This window comes from Heteronotia binoei, chromosome 6 (genome assembly GCF_032191835.1).
Source record: "Heteronotia binoei isolate CCM8104 ecotype False Entrance Well chromosome 6, APGP_CSIRO_Hbin_v1, whole genome shotgun sequence".
NCBI lineage: Eukaryota > Metazoa > Chordata > Lepidosauria > Squamata > Gekkonidae > Heteronotia > Heteronotia binoei.
The window spans coordinates 145,712,623-145,735,012 of NC_083228.1; the positions used below are offsets into that span (position 1 = coordinate 145,712,623).

General features: G+C 50.5%; 1 protein-coding gene across 3 annotated transcripts in view; it reads left to right on the forward strand.

The window, feature by feature from the left end:
- Positions 1–22,390, forward strand: part of TP63 (tumor protein p63) — a 221,674-nt gene that overhangs the window by 66,031 nt on the left and 133,253 nt on the right. For all 3 annotated transcript variants that reach the window (XM_060242855.1, XM_060242857.1, XM_060242856.1), the window contains one exon: positions 18,243–18,497. In XM_060242855.1, the coding sequence (XP_060098838.1) occupies positions 18,243–18,497 (255 nt within the window). The remainder of the gene's footprint in view (positions 1–18,242; positions 18,498–22,390) is intronic.

Here is a 22,390-nt window from a genome sequence, read left to right on the forward strand (position 1 = left end):
AGAGTGATTCCTCAGTGGAACAGACTTCCTCCTTGGGAGGTGGTGGGCTCTCCTTCCTTGGAGGTTTTTCAACAGAGCCTAGATGGCCCTCTGACAGCAATGAGGATCCTGTGAATTTAGGGGGAGGGGTTTGTGGGTTTCCTGCATTGTGCAGGAGGATGGACTAGATGACCCTGGAGGTCCCTTCCAGCTCTATGATTCCTGACTGTTAGAGCGGTACCTCAGTGGAACAGGCTTCCTCGGGAGGTGGTGGGCTCTCCTTCCTTGGGGATTTTTAAACAGAGGCTAGATGGCCATCTAACAGCAATGAAGATCCTGTGAATTTAGGGGGAGGTGTTTGTGAGTTTCCTGCATCGTGCAGGGGGTTGGACTAGATGACCCTGGAGGTCCCTTCCAGCTCTATGATTCCTGACCATTAGAGCGGTTTCTTAGTGGAACAGGCTTCCTCGGGAGGTGGTGGGCTCTCCTTCCTTGGAAGTTTTGAAACAGAGGCTAGAGGCCCATCTGACAGCAATGCAGAAGAAGAATTGCAGATTTATACCCCGCCCTTCTCTCTGAATCAGAGACTCAGAGCGGCTTACAGTCTCCTATTTCTTCTCCCCCCACAACAAACACCCGGTGAGGTGGGTGGGGCTGAGAGGGGTCTCACAGCAGCTGCCCTTTCAAGGACTGCCTCTGCCAGAGCTATGGCTGACCCAAGGCCATCTCAGCAGCTGCAAGGGGAGGAGTGGGGAATCAAACCTGGTTCTCCCAGGTAAGAGTCCATGCACTTAACCATTAGAAGAAGACAACTGCAGATTTATACCCCACTCTTCTCTCTGAATCAGAGTCTCAGAGCAGCTTACAATCTCCTTTATCTTCTTTCCCCACAACAGACAACCTGTGAGGTGGGTGGGGCTGAGAGGACTCTCACAGCAGCTGCCCTTTCAAGGACCACCTTTGCCAGAGCTCTGGCTAATCCAAGGCCATGCCAGCAGGTGCAAGTGGAGGAGTGGGGAATCAAACCCGGTTCTCCCGGATCCTGTGAATTTAGGGGGAGGTGTTTGCGAGTTTCCTGCATTGTGCAGGGGATCGGACTAGATGACCCTGGTGATCCCTTCCAACTCGACTCTGTGAATGAATGACTTCCAAAACATACTATTTTTAACAGCTTTGCTCATGCACACAAAAGCTTTGCATGCTCACGAAAGTTTACACTGTGAATAAACCATTGCTGGTCTTAAAGGTGCCAGAATGGACTCCAGTTTTGTCCTGTCCCTTCAGACCAACATGGCGGCATGTGTGGATTTTTCTACGGACCGTTGCGGGAAGGGTGTTGGGCTTTTGGCTGCCCCAGGCGGCCCCCCACCTTGTCCCTGACTCCCATGGGGGAGGTCTTTAAATTAGGGGTAGGCATAGGTCGCTGCTGCACTGTGCCTTCCGCCCGTCCAGAACCCGGGCGGATGAAAGGGGTGGGGTGCTTCGGAGCGACACCGCGTGCTGCCTCTTTCATCCACCTGGATCCCGGGTGGGCCACCCTGCCTCTTTGGACAACCTCAGATATATATACACACACACACACACACACACACTGTGGCTAATAGCCACTGATGGACCTCTGCTCCAGATGTTGATCCAGTCCCCTCTTGAAGCTGGCTATGCTTGCAGCCACCACCTCCTGTGGCAGTGGTTTCCAGGTAATCACCCTTTGAGTGAAGAAGGACTTCCTTTTTGGAGGGGGGGCTTCACTTAAGAACATAAGAGAAGCCATGTTGGATCAGGCCAGTGGCCCATCCAGTCCAACACTCTGTGTTATAAGGACATAAGAGAAGCCCTGTTGGATCAGGCCAGTGGCCCCTCCAGTCCAACACTCTGTGTCACATAAGAACATAAGAGAAGCCATGTTGGATCAGGCCAGTGGCCCCTCCAGTCCAACACTCTGTGTCACATAAGAACATAAGAGAAGCCATGTTGGATCAGGCCAGTGGCCCATCCAGTCCGACACTCTGTGTCACATAAGAACATAAAAGAAGCCATGTTGGATCAGGCCAGTGGCCCATCCAGTCCAACACTCTGTGTTATAAGGACATAAGAAAAGCCATGCTGGATCAGGCTAGTGGCCCCTCCAGTCCAACACTCTGTGTCACATAAGAACACAAGAGAAGCCACGTTGGATCAGGCCAATGGCCCCTCCAGTCCAACATTCTGTGTCACATAAGAACAGAAGAGAAGCCACGTTGGATCAGGCCAATGGCCCCTCCAGTCCAACATTCTGTGTCACATAAGAACATAAGAGAAGCCGTGTTGGATCAGGCCAATGGCCCCTCCAGTCCAACACTCTGTGTCACATAAGAACATAAGAGAAGCCGTGTTGGATCAGGCCAATGGCCCCTCCAGTCCAACACTCTGTGTCACATAAGAACATAAGAGAAGCCGTGTTGGATCAGGCCAATGGCCCATCCAGTCCAACCCTCTGTGTCACATAAGAGAAGCCATGTTGGATCAGGCCAATTGCCCATCCAGTCCAACCCTCTGTGTCACATAAGAGAAGCCCTGTTGGATCAGGCCAATGGTCCATCCAGTCCAACACTGTGTCACACTTCCCTCTCCCCCCCAAAAAAGGAGAGATTAAAGCCCTCCAGTGCTGCAGGATTTGAATCTGCAGGCAAATCTGCTACCGTCTGAAACAAAGAACCCCTTATGGCATTGGAGCACTTGGGAGTCGTGGTAAAGCGTCTCAGCACGTTCCGCTGAGTCAGCCACGAGGCTGTTTGTGTTCCGGCCCAGTGCGACCGTCCGTGTCTCACCTGCAATCGGGACATCTGCTCACCTTTCACTCCCCGGGTGATGCTTGCACACATCTTGTCAGGCCTGAGTAATCGGCGTCCTCTGCCCCGTTGCCATAAAATGCAAGATGGTGCTGATAAGGCCAGCGGTGAACAAAAGGAGCGTGAGGAGGCAACCTTTCTTGGGCGGCTCTGTTCCTTTTCCCCCTCCGTTGGGCACTCGTCCTTCAGCTGTGACTCATTTTTTCCCCGCGATAGATTTCCGCCCCCCTTCCACTTAGAATCTGTAACCCAAAAAATGATCGTCGCCCAGATTTTTCCTGCAATCAAAGCTTGCAGAAATTGCAACGCGTGGTTTAGCTTGCGTTTTACCAGATTGTTGTAAGAGCACCATGGCGCAGAGTGTTAAAGCTGCAGTCCTAAGCTCTGCTCGCGACCTGAGTTCGATCCCCGGCGGAAGCTGGGTTTTCAGGTAGCCGGCTCGAGGTTGACTCAGCCTTCCATCCTTCCGAGGTCGGTCAAAGGAGTCCCCAGCTTGTTGGGGGGGGGGAGTGTAGATGACCGGGGAAGGCAATGGCAAACCACCCCGTCAAAAGTCTCCCGTGAAAACGTCGTGAAAGCAACGTCACCCAAGAGTCGGAAACGACTGGTGCTTGCACAGGGGACTACCTTTACCTTTGGTAAGAACCCCGTGGCGCAGAGTGGTAAAGCTGCAGTACTGCAGTCGGAGCCCTCTGCTCACGACCTGAGTTCGATTCCAGCGGAAGCTGGTTCAGGTAGCCGGCTCGAGGTTGACTCAGCCTTCCATCCTTCCGAGTTCGGTCAAATGAGTCTCTAGCTTGCTGGGGGGAAAGTGTAGATGACTGGGGAAGGCAAGGGCAAACCACCCCGTAAAAAGTCTGCCATGAAAACATTGTGAGAGCAACGTCACCCAGAGTCGGAAACGACTGGTGCTTGCACAGAGGACCTTTCCTTACCACATTGCATTTTTTTTTTTAAAAAAGAAATCCAGCAATCTCAGGATCGTTGTATGAATAATGTTTATTTTCCGACTCAAGCCTTCTTCCTGGTCTTCTGGCTCTGCTCTGCTTCTGTGCTGATGGCTAGTGGTCTCCAGGGGTCATTCTGTAGGAAAAGAGGTGACAGAGGTCATTGGCACAACAAATTTGCATAACTCATTTGCATATTCCACACACACACACCCTTTCTCTTAGGTGCCCCCTGGTTCAGACTAATCGCATCTGATCATCTTGAGATCCCCATATCTGATCAATGTCTCCAGATTTAACATCCGAACATCCTTCACAGCTCTCTGCTTTCAGACGATGCAAACAACTATGGATCTTTTTGCAGTCCAAAGTTAACAATCAGTCAGTCCGAAGGGAAATCAACCCAGACTGTTCCCTGGAAGGTCAGATGCTGAAGCTGAAGGTCAAATACTTTTGCCACCCAATGAGAAGGGAGCCTTCACTGGAGAAGACTCTTGAGAGTCCCTTGGACTGCAAGAAGATCCAATCAGTCAGTCCTAAGGGAAATCAACCCAGACGGTTCCCTGGAAGGTCAGATGCTGAAGCTGAAGCTCAAAGACTTTGGCCACCAAATGAGAAGGGAGCCCTCACTGGAGAAGACTCCTGAGAGCCCCTTGGACTGCAAGAAGATCCAATCAGTCAGTCCTAAGGGAAATCAACCCAGACTGTTCCCTGGAAGGGCAGATGCTGAAGCTGAAGCTCAGATACTTTGGCCACCCAATGAGAAGGGAGCACTCCCTGGAGAAGACTCTTGAGGGTCTCTTGGACTGCAAGAAGATCAAATCAGTCAGTCCTAAGGGAAATCAACCCAGACTGTTCCCTGGAAGGTCAGATGCTGAAGCTGAAGCTCAAATACTTTGGCTACCCAATGAGAAGGGAGCCCTCACTGGAGAAGACTCTTGAGAGTCCCTTGGACTGCAAGGAGATCCAATCAGTCAGTCCTAAGGGAAATCAACCCTGACTGTTCCCTGGAAGGTCAAATGCTGAAGCTGAAGCTCAAATACTTTGGCCACCCAATGAGAAGAGAGCCCTCACTGGAGAAGACTCTTGAGAGTGCCTTGGACTGCAAGAAGATCCAGACAGTCAGTCCTAAGGGAAATCAACCAGACTGTTCCCTGGAAGGTCAGATGCTGAAGCCGAAGCTCAAATACTTTGGCCATCAAATGAGAAGGGAGCCCTCACTGGAGAAGACTCGAGAGTCCCTTGGACTGCAAGAAGATCCAATCAGTCAGTCCTAAGGGAAATCAACCCAGACTGTTTCCTGGAAGGTCAGATGCTGAAGCTCAAATCCTTTGGCCAGGTGCATCTCCCCGGGGAGGTTGTTCCAGTGTTGTGGGGTTCCCACTAAAAAGGCCCCGTCTTGTGTTTCCACCAAAGGAGTTTCTTTGGTTGATAGGCCAGAGAAGAGGGCGTCTCTCCCCCGTGATCTTAGTCCCTGGGCAGGAACATGTGAGACAAGATGGTTGTTCAGATTCACCTGAACAGGTAGAAATCCCAGATCTTCGGTCACGTTTGGCCCTCGCTTCTCTTTAGTGCAAAAACAGCACTTGAGTCTAAAGAGGAAAAACATGCTTGGCTGTGTAAGACAGAACTGTTTTTGCTCAATTTTAGTGGTTTTAAACTATGATCTTACCGTGTATGTTTATATTGTTAGCTGCCTCAGTGTCCCTTGTGAGACCAGAAATTTGGGACATACATTTTTTTAAAAAAAAATAAATAAATGGTAAATTTGTAGACATTGCCTGTCCACAGCCCAGTTTTCCTGCAATTAACAGCAAGTAAAAAGGTAAAAGGTAGTCCCTTGTGCAAGCACCAGTCGTTTCCGACTCTGGGGTGACGTTGCTTTCACAACGTTTTCACGGCAGACTTTTGACGGGGTGGTTTGCCGTTGCCTTCCCCGGTCATCTACCCTTTCCCCTCAGCAAGCTGGGGACTCATTTTACTGACCTCGGAAAGATGGAAGGCTGAGTCAACCTGGAGCCGGCTACCTGAACCCAGCTTCCGCCGGGATCGAACTCAGGTCGTGAGCAGAGAGCTTGGACTGCAGTACTGCAGCTTTACCACTCTGCGCCACGGGGCTCTTGAACAGCAAGTAGCGACGTATAAAGGACAGGTCTCAGTTTTGTGTTCTCTTGCCGAGAAATGTGGTTTATACATGTTTGTGGTTGTATGTGTACCATTAGAACTTGATTGGTATTATTTTTTTTAACTCCCAGATTTTCTGCAAAGGTGGTTCCGACTCTATTGGGTAACGTTCTTTTCCTCTGTGCCCCAGACTGTATTGATAAATAAAAGAAAACCCTTAGCAATTCTGGATTATGATTTGTCTCACTGGGGAAGTGGGGTGTGTGTGTGCGTCTTTGATAATCCTGGCCTCAGACAAGCTACCTCTGTATTGTCAACCTCAGGCAGGTGGTAAGAGACCAAAAATGGCAAGCATGTGGCCCCTGAGGCAATGTTTGTTTAGATGACTCTCTGCTCCTAACAGGTCATCCCTTGGAAAGGGGGAAAGAGTTTTCACTAAGCTGTGCGTTGCACAACCCCGGCTTGCGTTGAAAGGCATGCGTCGCTCATGCCAGACCCTGAAAGACTTGGAAAATTTGAGGGGGGCCGGTGGCCCTGCCTTTAATCGAGTTCTCTTTCTTTGCGTCCAGTTATAAAACTTTTCAAGTTCTGTTTAGGACTTGCCTTCGGCTCAGTCTAGATCAGGGTGATGCGACTGCAAAATATGTATTTGTTTACCTGTTCCACTGAGGAATCACTCTTAATGGTCAGAAAGTTCTTCCTAATGTTAAGCCGGAAACTCTTTTGATTTAATTTCAACCCGTTGGTTCTGGTCCGACCTTCCGGGGCCGCAGAAAAGTATTCCACCCCATCCTCTATTCAAGTACTTGAAGATGGTGATCCTATCACCTCTCAGCCGCCTCCTCTCCAGGCTAAACATCCCCAGCTCCTTCAACCTTTCCTCATAGAACTTGGTCTCCAGACCCCTCACCATCTCCGTCTCCCTCCTCTGGACCCGTTCCAGCTTGTCTATTATCCCAAAACTGAACACAGTACTCTCGGTGAGGTCTTACCAGAGCAGAGTAAAGCGATACCATCACTTCGCGCGGTCTGGACTTGTGTTGATACAGCCCAAAATTGCATTTGCCTTTTTAGCTGCCACACTGTTGACTCATGTTCAGTGTATGGTCCACTAAGACCCCTAGATCCTTTTCGCACAGACTACTGCTGCCCTCAGTAGCTGTGTCTCCAGGCCTCAGATTCAGCAGGAGCTCACAAAAGCACAGCTCCTGAACCTTTCTGAGGGTTCCCCCTCTTCCTCCTCACCTACCTTGTCCATTGAATATCAGGTGCAGCTGCATAACAATCCCCGGATTAGGAGAGTGGGCAGCCAGCCAGCCACCAGGGGCTTTGCCACACCCCCAGCAGCCCTCATAGGAACATAGGAGAAGCCATGTGGGATCAGGCCAGTGGCCCCTCCAGTCCAACACCCTGTGTCACATAAGAACAGAAGAGAAGCCATGTTGGATCAGGCCAATGGCCCATTCAGTCCAACACTCTGTGTCACATAAGAGAAGCCATGTTGGATCAGGCCAATGGCCCATTCAGTCCAACACTCTGTGTCACATAAGAGAAGCCATGTTGGATCAGGCCAATGGCCCATCCAGTCCAACACTCTGTGTCACACAGTGGCCAATATATGTGTTTGTGTGTATATATATATATATATACACACACACACATATACATACATACATACACGCACACACACACACATATATACTGTGGCTAATAGCCACTGATGGACCTCTGCTCCATATTTTTATCTAAACCCCTCTTGAAGGTGGCCATGCTTGGGGCCGCCACCACCTCCTGTGGCAGTGAATTCCACATGTTAATCACCCTTTGGGTGAAGAAGGACTTCCTTTTATCCGTTTTAACCTGACTGCTCAGGAATTTCATCGAATGCTCACGAGTTCTCGTATTGTGAGAAAGGGAGAAAAGGACTTCTTCCTCATTAACCCCTGGAGAAGCCCATGCCACCCTTTCTCCACTTCTTATGTGATTTTGGACGGCAGGTGGCTTGCTGACCTTTGGACTGGGGGGACGGGCGGCCCAGGAGAGCCCCAGGTGAGCGAGGCCTGCTTGGGCTGGCTGGATCTCTAGCCAGCCCAATTAGGCCTCGCTCAACCGGGGCTCTCCTTTCGTGCATCTGGTTGCTTTTGGCTGGGGGTGGGGGGTGGCATATGCTAATGAGCTCCACCGCCTATTTTTTCTACAAAATGACCCCCCGCATGCCTCCAAGGAGGCTGGCAGGAGGACGCGAAGATTTTTTAAAAGCCGTTGAACCCCCCCCCCCCCCCCCCCGTTGCATCATCAAAGCGGACCACCTGAATTCGTAAATAACTTTCCAGCGTGTTCCCTTCAAAGACAGCGATGGCACGATAAGCCGAGGGAGTACCTGGAGCGCTTTTGTTCTCCAAAAAAAATGCGGCCGGGGCGGAGGGAGGAGCAAACGCCAGAGTTGAATTCCGTGGAGGCCCCCTTCTTTAATTGTCCCCTTGTCAGAAGGCGCACGCCTCCGCGAGAGTTATCTGATGGTTACCAGGGGGCTCACCGGAGCCTCAGACGCTGACCCCGGCGTGCCAGTGGCTTCTCCAGCCCCATTTGGCCCTGGGGCACGGCCTCCCCAGGCCCAGGGTGCATCTCTGGTTCTTAACTTTCCTTGTCTCACCTGGACGCTTTTGTTGCACCTGTCTGGAGGGGGAGGATAAGGGACTCCGAGGAGCTAGAGGGAAGGAGGGGCAGAGGACGACTTCCAGCTGTTCTTGTCAAGGCGAGGATTAATGGTTATTTAAATAGCAGGCAGGGAGGTGGTGGCTTTGGACTGTGGAATGCGCACGGGGATCAATGCGGAGGAATGGCTTCTCCCCTCTGCACCATTTTAGACAGATGGTTTCTGGCTTGCTTGGAATGGCGCTTCCATATTTACACTCCCCTTCCCCTTGTTACGATTGTTCTTCAAGAGTCATAATCTGCTCCGGCCCACGAGGGCTTGGAACTCTGGATATGCCAGTTGAGCGTGGAGTGCTTATAGGGCACGGCTCCGAGGGGGGAATGGAAGACCTCTTTAAAAATCCCACACTGCCGTGTTCCTGACCCCGCATCGAGGGTGTGTGAATCCCTCTTGAGAATCTTTGCATGCCTGATGGAAACGCTTGGCTTTTTGGAAGGTCCAGATTCCCTTTGAATGCTTCTGGGAGGAGGAGGAAGAGGCGGAAGAAGACGACGATATTGGATTTATATTCCGCACTATACCACGAATCTCAAGAGTCTCAGAGCAGCTCACAATCTCCGTTCCCTTTCTCCCTCACAACAGACATCCTGTGGTGTAAGTGGGGCTGAGAGAGCTCTGACAGAAGCTGCCCTTTCAAGGACAGCTCTGCGAGAACTCTGGCTGACCCAAGGCCATTCCAGGAGGTGCAAGTGGAGGAGTGGGGAATCGAACACGGTTCTCCCAGATAAGAGTGCACGTACTTAACCACTACACCAAACTGGCTCTCAAACTGAGTGATGCCTGTCAAGAGTTTTTTAGAAAGTGGGAGGGCCCTGGCAGGGCTGTTGGTCGTTGGAGATTTGATTGGTTGCACAGATTTTTAGAAACGCGTCCTTGGTAGCTGCTGCTGCCACCGCACAATGATTTTGAATTAAATCTGAAACCTGAATGTTATTGAGCAGACTTAGGGAGCTCTTACCATCTTGTCGTTACAACTTAGAATCAAAGTTGGAAGCGATCCCCAGGGTCATCTAGGCCAACTCCCTGCACAATGCAGGAAAATTCACAAATCCCTCCCCCTAAATTCACAGGATCTTCATCGCTGTCAGATGGCCATCTAGCCTCTGTTGAAAAACCTCCAAGGAAAGAGAGCCCACCACCTCCCGAGGAGGAAGCCTCTTCCACTGAGGAACTGCTCTATCAGAATCATAGAATCATAGAGTTGGAAGGGATCTCCAGGGTCAACTAGTCCAACCCCCTGCACAATGCAGGAAACTCACAAACACCTCCCCCTAAATTCACAGGATCCTCATTGTTGTCAGATGGCCATCTAGCCTCTGCTTCAAAACCTCCAAGGAAGGAGAGCCCACCACCTCCCAAGGAGGAAGCCTGTTCCACTGAGGAACTGCTCTAAACTCACAAATACCTCCCCCTAAATTCACAGGATCCTCATTGTTGTCAGATGGCCATCTAGCCTCTGTTGAAAAACCTCCAAGGAAGGAGAGCCCACCACCTCCCGAGGAGGAAGCCTCTTCCACTGAGGAACTGCTCTATCAGACTCATAGAGTTGGAAGGGACCTCCAGGGTCAACTAGTCCAACCCCCTGCACAATGCAGGAAACTCACAAACACCTCCCCCTAAATTCACAGGATCCTCATTGTTGTCAGATGGCCATCTAGCCTCTGTTGAAAAACCTCCATGGAAGGAGAGCCCACCATCTCCCGAGGAAGTGTATACAAGAAGCTTATATACTGAATATTGTGTATGTGGAGAATCTTACATTTTTGTGGTATTTATGTCTGTAATGTGGTATTCATGTTGTATTTATGTCTGTAACCCTCCCCGAGCCATCCAATAAATAAATTTTTATGGCGGGACAGCAGCCATTTTGTGGCAGCCGTTTTGTGCCCAACACGCTATGTCAGAACTCCAGTGGGGCCTATAGGCTCAAAATAGTTGGGCAATGGGGATCTCTGCTCTAAGCCAAACTCTTGCCGCAAATAGGGCAGTTTTTCCTCCAGCTCTCTAGATTTCGCCATCCAATAATTAATTTTAATGCCTGATTTCAGCTGTAACAAGATTCGCCTCTTGGGTGCATTATTTCGTTACTTTCCCTGGCATTCCTGGGGCGCCTTTGGAGTGACTTGTGGTCAGACCCAGCCTAGTGTAGTGGTTACAGCGGGTTACCCTGTCGGTGCCATGGTACGCTCCTGCACTTTTCAGGAAGGCTCATTGGAGGTGTCCCTCGTTCAAATTAAAGAATTTTCCACAGGTGGATTTTGAGCAGCTGGGCTTTCTTTAGTCAGTATGTAGTTCCATCCCCACTGCGTGGTTTCCTTCTTTCCAGGAGAAGAAGACATTGGATTTATATTCCGCCCTCCATTCAAGAGTCTCAGAGCGGCTCACAATCTCCTTTATCTCCCTCCCCCACAACAGACACCCTGTGAGGGGGGTGGGGCTGAGAGGACTCTCACAGCAGCTGCCCTTTCAAGGACAACTCCTACGAGAGCTATGGCTGACCCAAGGCCATTCCAGCAGGTGCAAGTGGAGGAGTGGGGAATCAAACCTGGTTCTCCCAGATGAGAGTCCACACACTTAACCACTACACCAAACTGGCTCTCAGAGACTCAGAGCAGCTCACAATCTCCTTTATCTCCCTCCCCCACAACAGACACCCTGTGAGGTGGGTGTGGCTGAGAGGGCTCTCAAAGCAGCTGCCCTTTCAAGGACAACTCCTACGAGAGCTCTGGCTGACCCAAGGCCATTCCAGCAGGTGCAAGTGGAGGAGTGGGGAAATCAAACCCAGTTCTCCCAGATAAGAGTCCGCACACTTAGCCACTACACCAAACTGGAAAAGGGTATTCTGTTGGGCTCCACCTTCTGAGGCCGCCATTTTGGGTTTGGCTTCACTTCTGGGAGAAGCCATTTTGGCGGGTGCTCACCTCCCCCTCTCACCCCTGCTTTATTCCTACCCCTCTCCGCCATGACAACCTGTGGAACACCTGCTAATGCCAGATACGCTGTGCAGAAGAGGACCGTGTGCGAATGATGCAGCCCCTGTGCTTTAATAGTCTGTCAGAAAAGACAAACAGGCAAAAAAACAACCCCTCAGGGTGCTATTGCAGTAGAAAAATGCATGCATGGCTGACTGAGAACATTTGGGCAGAGGTCCTTCAAGTTCACCGTTGTTGAGGTCCACGTGTTAATCCCCCTTTGGGTGAAGAAGGACTTCCTTTTATCCGTTCTGGCCCGACTGCTCAGCAATTTCATGAAGTGCCCATAAGTTCTCGTATTGCGAGAAAGGGGGGAAAGGACTTATTTCACTCTCTTCTCCATTCCATGCATAAACCTTGTATCATGTCACCCCTTGGTCGTCGTTTCTCCATGCTAAAGGACTGTAACCTCTGTGTTTCATCCCCTTAATCATTTTAGTTGCTCCTTTCTGCACCTTTTCCAATGCTATGAGAGCCTGTTTGGTGTAGTGGTTAAGTGTGGGGACTCTTATCTGGGAGAATCGGGTTTGATTCCCCACTCCTCCACTTGCAGCTGCTGGAATGGCCTTGGGTCAGCCATAGCTCTTGCAGAGTTGTCCTTGAAAGGGCAGCTTCTGTCAGAGCTCTCTCAGCGCCACCCACCTCACAAGGTGTCTGTTGTGGGGGAGGAAGAAAAAGGAGATTGTGAGCCGCTTGGAGACTCTGATTCAGAGAGAAGGGCGGGGTATAAATCTACAGTCGTCTTCTTCTTCTTATAATACCTTTTTTTGAGGTATGGGGACCCGAACGGTATGCAGTATTCGAAATGAGGCCACGCCACAGATTTGTACAGGGGCATTCTGTTGCTGGTATGTTTTCAGTTCCCTTCTTAATAATCCCCAGCATAGCGTTTGCCTTTTTTAAACAATCGCAGTCACACAATGACTCAACTTCTTCCATGAGTTATCTACCACACCTCCAAGATTTCTCTCCTGGTCAGTCTCCGCCAGTTTGGACCCCATCGATGTGCATTCATAGTTAGCATTTTTGTATCTTCCCTGCATTTCTCTTAGTCGGCTCCGGAAGGTGTGTTTATCGTGTGCAATTTTGTTTTATTCTTTGTCTTACTAAAAACGTTCCCAGATGGACACCTGCCTGCTTTATCTCAGAGTTTCCTTAAAGGGAAAATCCCCATATACCTAGGTGGAGAATCAGTTACCCCATCTTGCCCTGTTTCTTTAAAGCCAATTCCCCCAACTAATGAGGATACTGTCTTTTGGGGTAATAGTGGAGCCAGATTGTGCCTTTCCAGCTGGGGAAACGCCCAAGGGAGGGGAGTCTGGAGTTCCACACATACCGCACTTGCCATCGAAGAACAAAATAGCCAGTTCAGCATCGGAGAGTTCATTTCGGCGTAGTGGTGAAGTGTGCGCACTCTTATCTGGGAGAACCGGGTTTGATTCCCCACTCCTCCACTTGCACCTGCTGGAATGCCCTTGGGTTAGCCATAGCTCTTGCAGAGCTGTCCTTGAAAAGGCAGCTTCTGGGAGAGCTCTCTCAGCCCCACCTACCTCACAGGGTGTTTGTTGTGGGGGCGGGGAGGAAGGTAAAGGAGTTTGTAAGCTGCTCTTAGACTCTGAGATTCAGAGTATAGGGCGAAGTTTAAACCCAGAATCATCATCAACTTCTTTTTTCTCCTCCTCCTCCTCTTCTTCTTCTGTAGGAATCCAGTAGCACTTTTAAGACCAACGGAATTTTATTCAGAATGTAAGCTTCCATATGAATGCTTCCATTCTGAATCAAACTTGATCGGTCTTAAAGGTTCTACTGGACTCCTACTTCATTCTATTGCTTCCAGGGGTAAAATTCTAGCAGGAGCTCCTTTGCATATTAGGCCACTCCCCTCCCGATGTAGCCAATCCTCCAAGAGCTTGCAAAAAAGAGCTTTAGAACAAAATAGGAGTCAATTGTACCTTTAAGACCAACTTAGTTTTATTCCGAACATAAGCTTTTGTGTGCTCCAAGCACACTTCTTCAGACGAGGAATGAGGTACAGTAAGTAGAGCCCACATATAGCTGGTGGGGTTTCGAATGCCCAGTGGTACAAAGTTAAAAAACCAATAGCAGAATAGTAAAATTAACAAATGCGGAAAACCTTTGATCTGGGTTGCGTTAGCGTGGGGAATTAGCTGTTGGAGGATCGGGTGTGTGGCCTAATATGCAAAGGAACTCCTGCTAGAATCCCACCCCTGGTTGCTTCAGACCAACACGGCTGTCCAGCTGGATCTCCTGCCCATCTGAGGTGGGAGCCGTATGTGCAGGAAGTGAGGCAAATCGGCAACACGTCTGACTAGGGTTGCCAATCCCCAGGTGGGGGCAGGGGATCCCCCCGTTTGGAGGCCCTCCCCCCGCTTCAGGGTCGTCAGAAAGCGGGGGGGCGGGGAGGGGAGGAAATGTTTGCTGGGAACTCTATTATTCCCTATGGAGATTTATTCCCATAGAAAATAATGGAGAATTGATCCGCGGGTATCTGGGGCTCTGGGGGGGGCTGTTTTTTTAGGTAGAGGCACCAGATTTTCAGTACAGCATCTAGTGCCTCTCCCCGAAATATCCCCCAAGTTTCAAAACGATTGGACGGGGGGGGGGGGGGTCCAATTCTATGAGCCCCAAAAGAAGGTGCCCCTATCCTTCCTTATTTCCTATGGAAGGAAGGCGTCGAAAAGGTGTGCCGTCCCTTTAAATGTGATGACCGGAACTCCTTTTGGAGTTCAATTATGCTTGTCACAGCCTTGATCTTGGCTCCACCCCTAATTCCTCCTGGCTCCACCCCCAAAGTCCCCCAGATATTTCTTAAACTGGACTTGGCAACCCTACGTCTGACTCTCAGCAGCTGAGGATTGCCTAAGGAGAAGAGTTCTTGTCCTAAACGGTGGACTGTTCCATAGATGGAGGGGTGGAATTCTAGCAAGAGCTCCTTTGCATAGTAGACCACACCCCCTGCTGTGGCCAATCCTCCTGGAGCTTGCAGGACTCTTTTCTGTAAACTCTTGGAGGATTAGGGTTTGTAAAATCTTTCGGGCTCAAGTGCCGTGTTCTACTGGAGAAAGTTTTTCTTCCAGACATTTCGTTCTCAGCTGCGGAGAACATCCTCAGTGGCGTTGCAGCCGGAGCAGGCGCTCAGACCTTCTTGGCTGCTGTGCATTGAGTGGGGCCAGGGCTGCTGGAGAGCTGCTATTTCTAGGCTGGAGGGGGTGTGGTGAAAGGGCAATTGGTTTGTGGATGTGCCCATTGTTTGGTGGGGCTTCCTGGAAGGGTAGTGATAAGGAACCTGGCTGTTGAATGTGACCATTGTGCTGTGTTAATTGCTGGGAGGGTCGGAAGGGGTGTGAAGAAAAGGAAGATGGTTGTTGACTGTGCTGATTGTTCTGTGGAATGTGCTGGTTGTTCTGTGAATTTCTGCAATTTATAGTCCGTAGGGTGTTTTGCAGAGCTGGATACCAAGATTGGTGGATGGAAATGCCTTCTTCTTTCTGTTAAAATTGTGCTGGTGTTTGTAAATCTCAATAGCTTCTCTGTTCAGGCGGGTATGATAATGTGAGACTGTAGAAAGGTCTTCAGTTCTTTCAAAGTGGAGGATTGGCTACATCAGGGGTGTGCGGCCTAATATACATTGGAGCTCCTGCTAGAATTCCACCGCTGCGTTGATGACATTTCTCGCCTTCCGCTGTGGGTTGTTCCAAGCGAGAAACGTGGGCACGCCAACCGAGCCAGCCTTTTGGTCGAAGAGCTCAGCTTCCCTTCCCAAGGCTGATGGTGTCTCTCTGCCCTCTGCACGCTGGGAACAAAAATGCAACCCAGCACCAACGAGATTAATGTGTTTTTCTCCTGCGAGATGATCCATTTCAAAGCACCACCCTCTCCTTTTGTGCGCGGCTTATAGTCTGGAGTACCATTGTATACAGTGCTTTACAGAGTAACCCAACACATCACGCAACTGGCGCGTGTGCAGGTTGAAGACTGAAGAATATATGTTGTTAGCCTTGAAGGTGTTATTGGCCTCCTGATTTTTTTATCCTGTTTATTGTTTTTCAGTGGACTAAGTGAATCTCTTAAGCCTGTATGGATTTTAGGGTTGTCAGCTCATGGTATGGAAGTACCTGGAAATTTGGGGGGGGATGCGTGAGCCAGAGGAGGGCAGATTTTAGGGAGGAGAGCGGCTTCAGTGGGGGTCTAATGCCGTATAAATCCACCTTCCAAAATGGATCATTTTCTCCAAGATCTCTTATCACCGATCTCTTATCCAAGAGAATAGATCTCATACGAGAGCCAGTTTGGTGTAGTGGTTAACTGCGCAGACTCTTATCTGGGAGAACCGGGTTTGATTCCCGACTCCTCCACTTGCACCTGCTGGATTGGCCTTGGGTCAGCCAGAGCTTTCGTAGGAGTTGTCCTTGAAAGGGCAGCTTCTGTCAGAACTCTCTCAGCCCCACCAGCCTCCCAGGGTATCTGTTGTGGGGGAGGAAGGGAAAGGAGATTGTAGGCCGCTCTGAGCCTCTGTCCTTGAAAGGGCAGCTTCTGGGAGAACCCTCTCAGCCCCACTCATCTCACAGGGTGTCTGTTGTGGGGGGGAGAAGATATAGGAGATTGTAAGCCGCTCTGAGTCTCTGATTTAAAGAGAAGGGCAGGGTATAAATCTGCAGCCATCTTCTTCTCCTTCACCTGGAGTTGCAATTGCAGGACATCTCCAGCTAATACCTGAACTCCGTTCAGCATGCTTAGAGCAGTTAAACAACAACAGCGACAAAATATAAAACTGAAATTAATCGATTTTAAATTGTTTTAAATACTGAAGAGGTAAACAGTGGCTCACGAAAGCTCCTGCCACAAATGCAGTTCGTTTTTAAGGTGCTCCTGGTTCTTTTCTTCTATTTTAAATACTGCCAGTTTGGTGTCGTGGTTAAGTGTGCAAACTCTTATCTGGGAGAAACGGGTTTGATTCCCCACTCCTCCACTTGCAGCTGCTGGAAAGGCCTTAGGTCAGCCACAGCTCTCGTAGGAGTTGTCCTTCAAAGGGCAGCTGCTGTGAGAGCTCTCTCAGCTTTACCCACCAAACAGGGTGTCTATCGTGGGGGAGGAAGGGAAAGGAGATTGTGAGCCCCTCTAAGACTCTTCGGAGTGGAGGGCGGAATATAAATCCAATATCTTCATCTAACTCACAGGGTGTCTGTTGAGGGGGAGAAAGGGAAAGGAGATTGTGAGCCCCTCTAAGACTCTTCGGAGGGGAGGGCGGGATATAAATCCAATATCTTCATCTACCTCACAGGGTGTCTGTTGAGGGGGAGAAAGGGAAAGGAGATTGTGAGCCGCTCTAAGACTCTTCGGAGTGGAGGGTGGAATATAAATCCAATATCTTCATCTACCTCACAGGGTGTCTGTTGTGGGGGAGGAAGGCAAAGGAGATTGTGAGCCCCTCTAAGACTCTTCGGAGGGGAGGGCGGGATAAAAATCCAGTATCTTCATCTACCTCACAGGGTGTCTGTTGAGGGGGAGAAAAGGAAAGGAGATTGTGAGCCGCTCTAAGACTCTTCGGAGTGGAGGGTGGAATATAAATCCAATATCTTCATCTACCTCACAGGGTGTCTGTTGTGGGGGAGGAAGGTAAAGGAGATTGTGAGCTGCTCTGAGACTCTGTCCTTGAAAGGGAAGCTGCTGTGAGAGCCCTCTCAGCCCCACCCACCTTGCAGGGTGTCTGTTGTGGGGGAGGAAGGGAAAGGAAATTGTGAGCCGCTCTGAGACTCTTCGGAGTGGAGGGTGGGATATAAATCCAACATCTTCTTCTTCTGCTTCTGAAACAGCTTCATTTGCATCGTCTCAAAAAAAAAATGGCAACTTTTTCTACTACTTTTAATTTCCCATTTCATACAACCAGTAATATCTGAAAAGAAAGCACTGGTTGATGGATTGTTGATCTAAATGAACATTTTTTTTAAAAAAAATAGATAACTTAAACTGTGTATTCTTGGTGCTTGGGGGGGGGAGGCAACAGTGGGAGGGCTTCTAGTGTCCTGGCCCCACTGATGGACCTCCTGATGGCACTTGTTGTTTTTTTTGTGCACTGTGTGACACAGAGTGTTGGACGAGATGGGCCATTGGCCTGATCTAACATGGCTTCCCTTATGTTCTTATGTCTGGGTCAAGTGATTCTCTGTCTTCTTGTTGCTTTCGGGGGGGGGGTGGCAATAGTAGGAAGGCTTCTAGAGTCCTGGCACCACTGGTGGACTTCCTGATGGCACCTGGGTTTTGGCCACTGTGTGACACAGAGTGTTGGACTGGAGGGGCCACTGGCCTGATCCAACAGGGCTTCTCTTATGTTCTTATGTGACACAGAGTGTTGGACTGGAGGGGCCATTGGCCTGATCCAACATGGCTTCTCTTCTGTTCTCTATTGCGAAATTGCATGGGGTTAGAGATTCAGAGAGGGAAAAAATAGGGAAAGTTAGGCGAAGAGTTTGATCTCCCCCTTCTGTCTCTCTCCCCACCGTTTTCCTCCACTCCTCAGTTGCCCCGATCCAGAAGAACTTCTTCAAATTGCGCTAGACTTCACGGCATCCTCAGTGCACGATTTCTAAATGTCCCCCCCCCCCCCCTTCCAGAAGCTCTCTCATGTTTTCTTTTCCTCTCTCCCCCTCCCCTTCAGCCTCAGTACACCAACCTGGGGCTCCTGAGCAGCATGGACCAGCAGATCCAAAACGGCTCCTCCTCCACCAGCCCGTACAACACAGAGCATGCTCAGAACAGTGTCACGGCACCCTCGCCCTACGCCCAGCCCAGCTCCACCTTCGACGCCCTCTCGCCGTCACCGGCCATCCCCTCCAACACAGATTACCCGGGACCTCACAGCTTCGACGTATCATTTCAACAGTCCAGCACTGCTAAGTCTGCCACGTGGACGGTAAGCCCGTTTTTCAGCCCCTGAATCGGGGCTCCATTTATTCATTTTATTGCGTTTGTATCCCGCCCTCCCCTAACGGGCTCAGGGCGGCTAACGGCAGTTTGAAGAGCACGATATTAGAATCATGGTACAATAAAATCGTGAGAACATTTCAACAGTTCATACAGTTTAAAACGGGGGTGTCGAGCGTGCGGCCGCGGGGGGGGGGGCAAACTGGTGGAGCCAGTCTGGTGTAGTAGTTAAGTGTGCAGACTCTTATCTGGGAGAACGGGGTTTGATCCCCCACTCCTCCACTTGCACCTGCTGGAATGGCCTTGGGTCAGCCAGAGCTCTGGCAGAGGTTGTCCTTGAAAGGGTGGTTGCAAGAGCCAGTTTGGTGTAGTGGTTAAGTGTGCAGACACTTACCTGGGAGAACCAGGTTTGATTCCCCACTCCTCCACTTCCACCTGCTGGAATGGCCTTGGGTCAGCCATAGCTTTGGCAGAGGTTGTCCTTGAAGGGGCAGCTGCTGGGAGAGCTCTCTCAGCCCCACCCACCTCACAGAGTATCTGTTGTGGGGAGAGAAGATATAGGAGATTGTGAGCCGCTCTGAGACTCTGAGATTTGGAGTGGAGGGTGGGATATAAATCCAATATCATCTTCGTCTTCCTATCAGGCCCCCGAGCAACTGGCTGTCGTCTGCTTCCCTTTCCCAGTTTGGTGTAGTGGTGAAGTGCGTGGATTCTTATCTGGGAGAACTGGGTTTGATTCCCCACTCCTCCACTTGCAGCTGCTGGAATGGCCTTGAAAGGGCTGCTGCTGTGAAAGCCCTCTCGGCCCCGCCCACCTTACAGGGTGTCTGTTGTGGGGGGAGAAGGTATAGGAGATTGTAAGCCGCTCTGAGTCTGATTCAGGGAGAAGGGCGGGGTATAAATCTGCCCCCACCTCACAGGGTGTCTGTTGTGGGGGGAGAAGACATAGGAGATTGTGAGCCGCTCTGAGTCTCTGATTCAGGGAGAAGGGTGGGGTATAAATCTGCCCCCACCTTACAGGGTGTCTGTTGTGGGGGGAGAAGGTATAGGAGATTGTGAGCCGCTCTGAGTCTCTGATTCAGGGAGAAGAGCGGGGTATAAATCTGCCCCCACCTCACAGGGTGTCTGTTGTGGGGGGAGAAGGTATAGGAGATTGTGAGCCGCTCTGAGTCTCTGATTCAGGGAGAAGGGTGGGGTATAAATCTGCCCCCACCTTACAGGGTGTCTGTTGTGGGGGGAGAAGGTATAGGAGATTGTGAGCCGCTCTGAGTCTCTGATTCAGGGAGAAGAGCGGGGTATAAATCTGCCCCCACCTCACAGGGTGTCTGTTGTGGGGGGAGAAGGTATAGGAGATTGTGAGCCGCTCTGAGTCTCTGATTCAGGGAGAAGGGCGGGGTATAAATCTGCCCCCACCTTACAGGGTGTCTGTTGTGGGGGGAGAAGGTATAGGAGATTGTGAGCCGCTCCGAGTCTCTGATTCAGGGAGAAGGACGGGGTATAAATCTGCCCCCACCTCACAGGGTGTCTGTTGTGGGGGGAGAAGATAGAGGAGATTGTGAGCTGCTCTGAGTCTCTGATTCAGGGAGAAGGGCGGGGTATAAATCTGCCCCCACCTCACAGGGTGTCTGTTGTGGGGGGAGAAGATAGAGGAGATTGTGAGCCGCTCTGAGTCTCTGATTCAGGGAGAAGGGCGGGGTATAAATCTGCCCCCACCTCACAGGGTGTCTGTTGTGGGGGGAGAAGGTATAGGAGATTGTGAGCCGCTCTGAGTCTCTGATTCAGGGAGAAGGGCGGGGTATAAATCTGCCCCCACCTCACAGGGTGTCTGTTGTGGGGGGAGAAGACAGAGGAGATTGTGAGCCGCTCTGAGTCTCTGATTCAGGGAGAAGGGTGGGGTATAAATCTGCAATTCTTCTCCTTCTCCCCCCCCTCCCTTGCTTCCTTCTGCATCACAACCTGCTTTGCCAGGCTTGCTCAATCGCTCAGCAGAGCTACAGAGCAAAATCTCTTTTTTTTTTCCCCATTGGCTAAGGCTCCTCCCTTGGGAAGGAAAGCGGGCTGGATGGCTTGCTTTGCCAGGCTCTCTTAACTTGCACAGCAGAGCTGCTGAGCCTTCTATTGGCTGAGGCTCCTCCCCCTCCTGGACCCCCGGGGAAGGAAGGAAAGAGCCAGAGCTTCTTTTGCCCAGTTCCCAGATCACGTGCGGGAGATACAAAGAAAGCACCTTTAAGACCGCTGAGCGCTAATGTTTGAAGCGTGCTTTATTTTAAGCTTTTTAGAAATCTTAGTGTTCGTCTGTGTCCTTTATAAAGTTGATATCTCTGCCTTGAATCCCGGTGAGAAAAATGGTGGGCTATAAAATATATACCTTGTGTGGGTGGTCTCACTCGGAGACATAGGGTGGAGAAGCCCCTTCTGCAATGGAGTTTGGAAGAAGCACAGTTAGAGAATTGGGAGAAGCCAGTCCAGAGGTTATTGTCTCGTTTTCGTTGCTTTTCTTTGTAGCTGATAGGCTAGCGTTGCTTACGTTCTCGCGGACAGTTGTAAAAGGCAATTAGACTGGTTCACGGAGAATAAGCCTGTCTGTGGCTGCTGGTCATGGTGATTGAGGGGAACTTGCACAATCAGAGGCACTAATTCCTCTGAATCCTAGAGCCAGGAGGCAACAGGGGAAGGCCTCGGCGTCTCTGCACTTGTTTTGGCCTTCCAGAGGAACTGGCTGTGTGAGACAGGGAGCTGGATTAGATGGACTCTTGGTCTGATCCAGCAGGGCTCTTCTGAAGTTCTAAAAGAGGTGGGCATTTTCCAGAGTCCATTTGAAGCCAGCAACAGTTAAAAACGGAGCAAAATGAACGTCTTTGGGGGCAGCCTTCAAGGGGCCAAGTCTTATGAAGAAAGGTTGAAGGAGCTGGGTATGTTTAGCCTGGAGAGGAGGCAGGTGAGAGGATCACCATCTTCAAGTCCTTGAAGGGCTGTCATCTAGAGGATGGTGTGGAATTGCTTTCTGTGACCAGAACCAGTGGGTTGAAATTAAATCAGAAGAGTTTCCGGCTCAACATTAGGAAGAACGCCCTGACCGTTAGAGCGGTTCCTCAGTGGAACAGGCTTCCTCGGGAGGTGGTGGGCTCTCCTTCCTTGGAGGTTTTTCAACAGAGGCTAGATGGCCATCTGACAGCAATGAGGATCCTGTGAATTTAGGGGGAGGCGTTTGTGAGTTTAGAGCAGTTCCTCAATGGAACAGGCTTCCTCCTTGGGAGGTGGCGGGCTCTCCTTCCTTGGAGGTTTTTCAACAGAGGCTAGATGGCCATCTGACAGCAATGAGGATCCTGTGAATTTAGGGGGAGGTGTTTGTGAGTTTAGAGCAGTTCCTCAGTGGAACAGGCTTCCTCCTTGGGAGGTGGCGGGCTCTCCTTCCTTGGAGGTTTTTCAATAGAGGCTAGATGGCCGTCTGACAGCAATGAAGGTCCTGTGAATTTAGGGGGGAGGTGTTTGCGAGTTTCCTGCATTGTGCAGGGGGTTGGCCTAGATGACCCTGGAGGTCCCTTCCAACTCTATGAGTCTATGGTGCCCTCGCAGTGGATATTGACATTCACTTGTCCTTGGGTGGGAGAGCAAGTGTTACGTTGTTGTGTCCATTCATAACTGTACCTCATGGATGCAGAGAAGACAATCCAGGCGATTGTTTTGCTGCCGTTTGGCAGTGGGGTACACCGGGGTGATGCGTGGAGACAGCCTGCGAATCTTGTCGCTGCTGCATTTGGTTGAGTGCCGAGTGCCAGTGGAGTGTTGTGATCTTCCTGTGGAAACCGCCGAAGGAAGCTTGCAAAAGGGTTTTTGCTTCCCCAGTCCTTTGTTTTCCCTCAAGAGGTATTCGGGCCTACT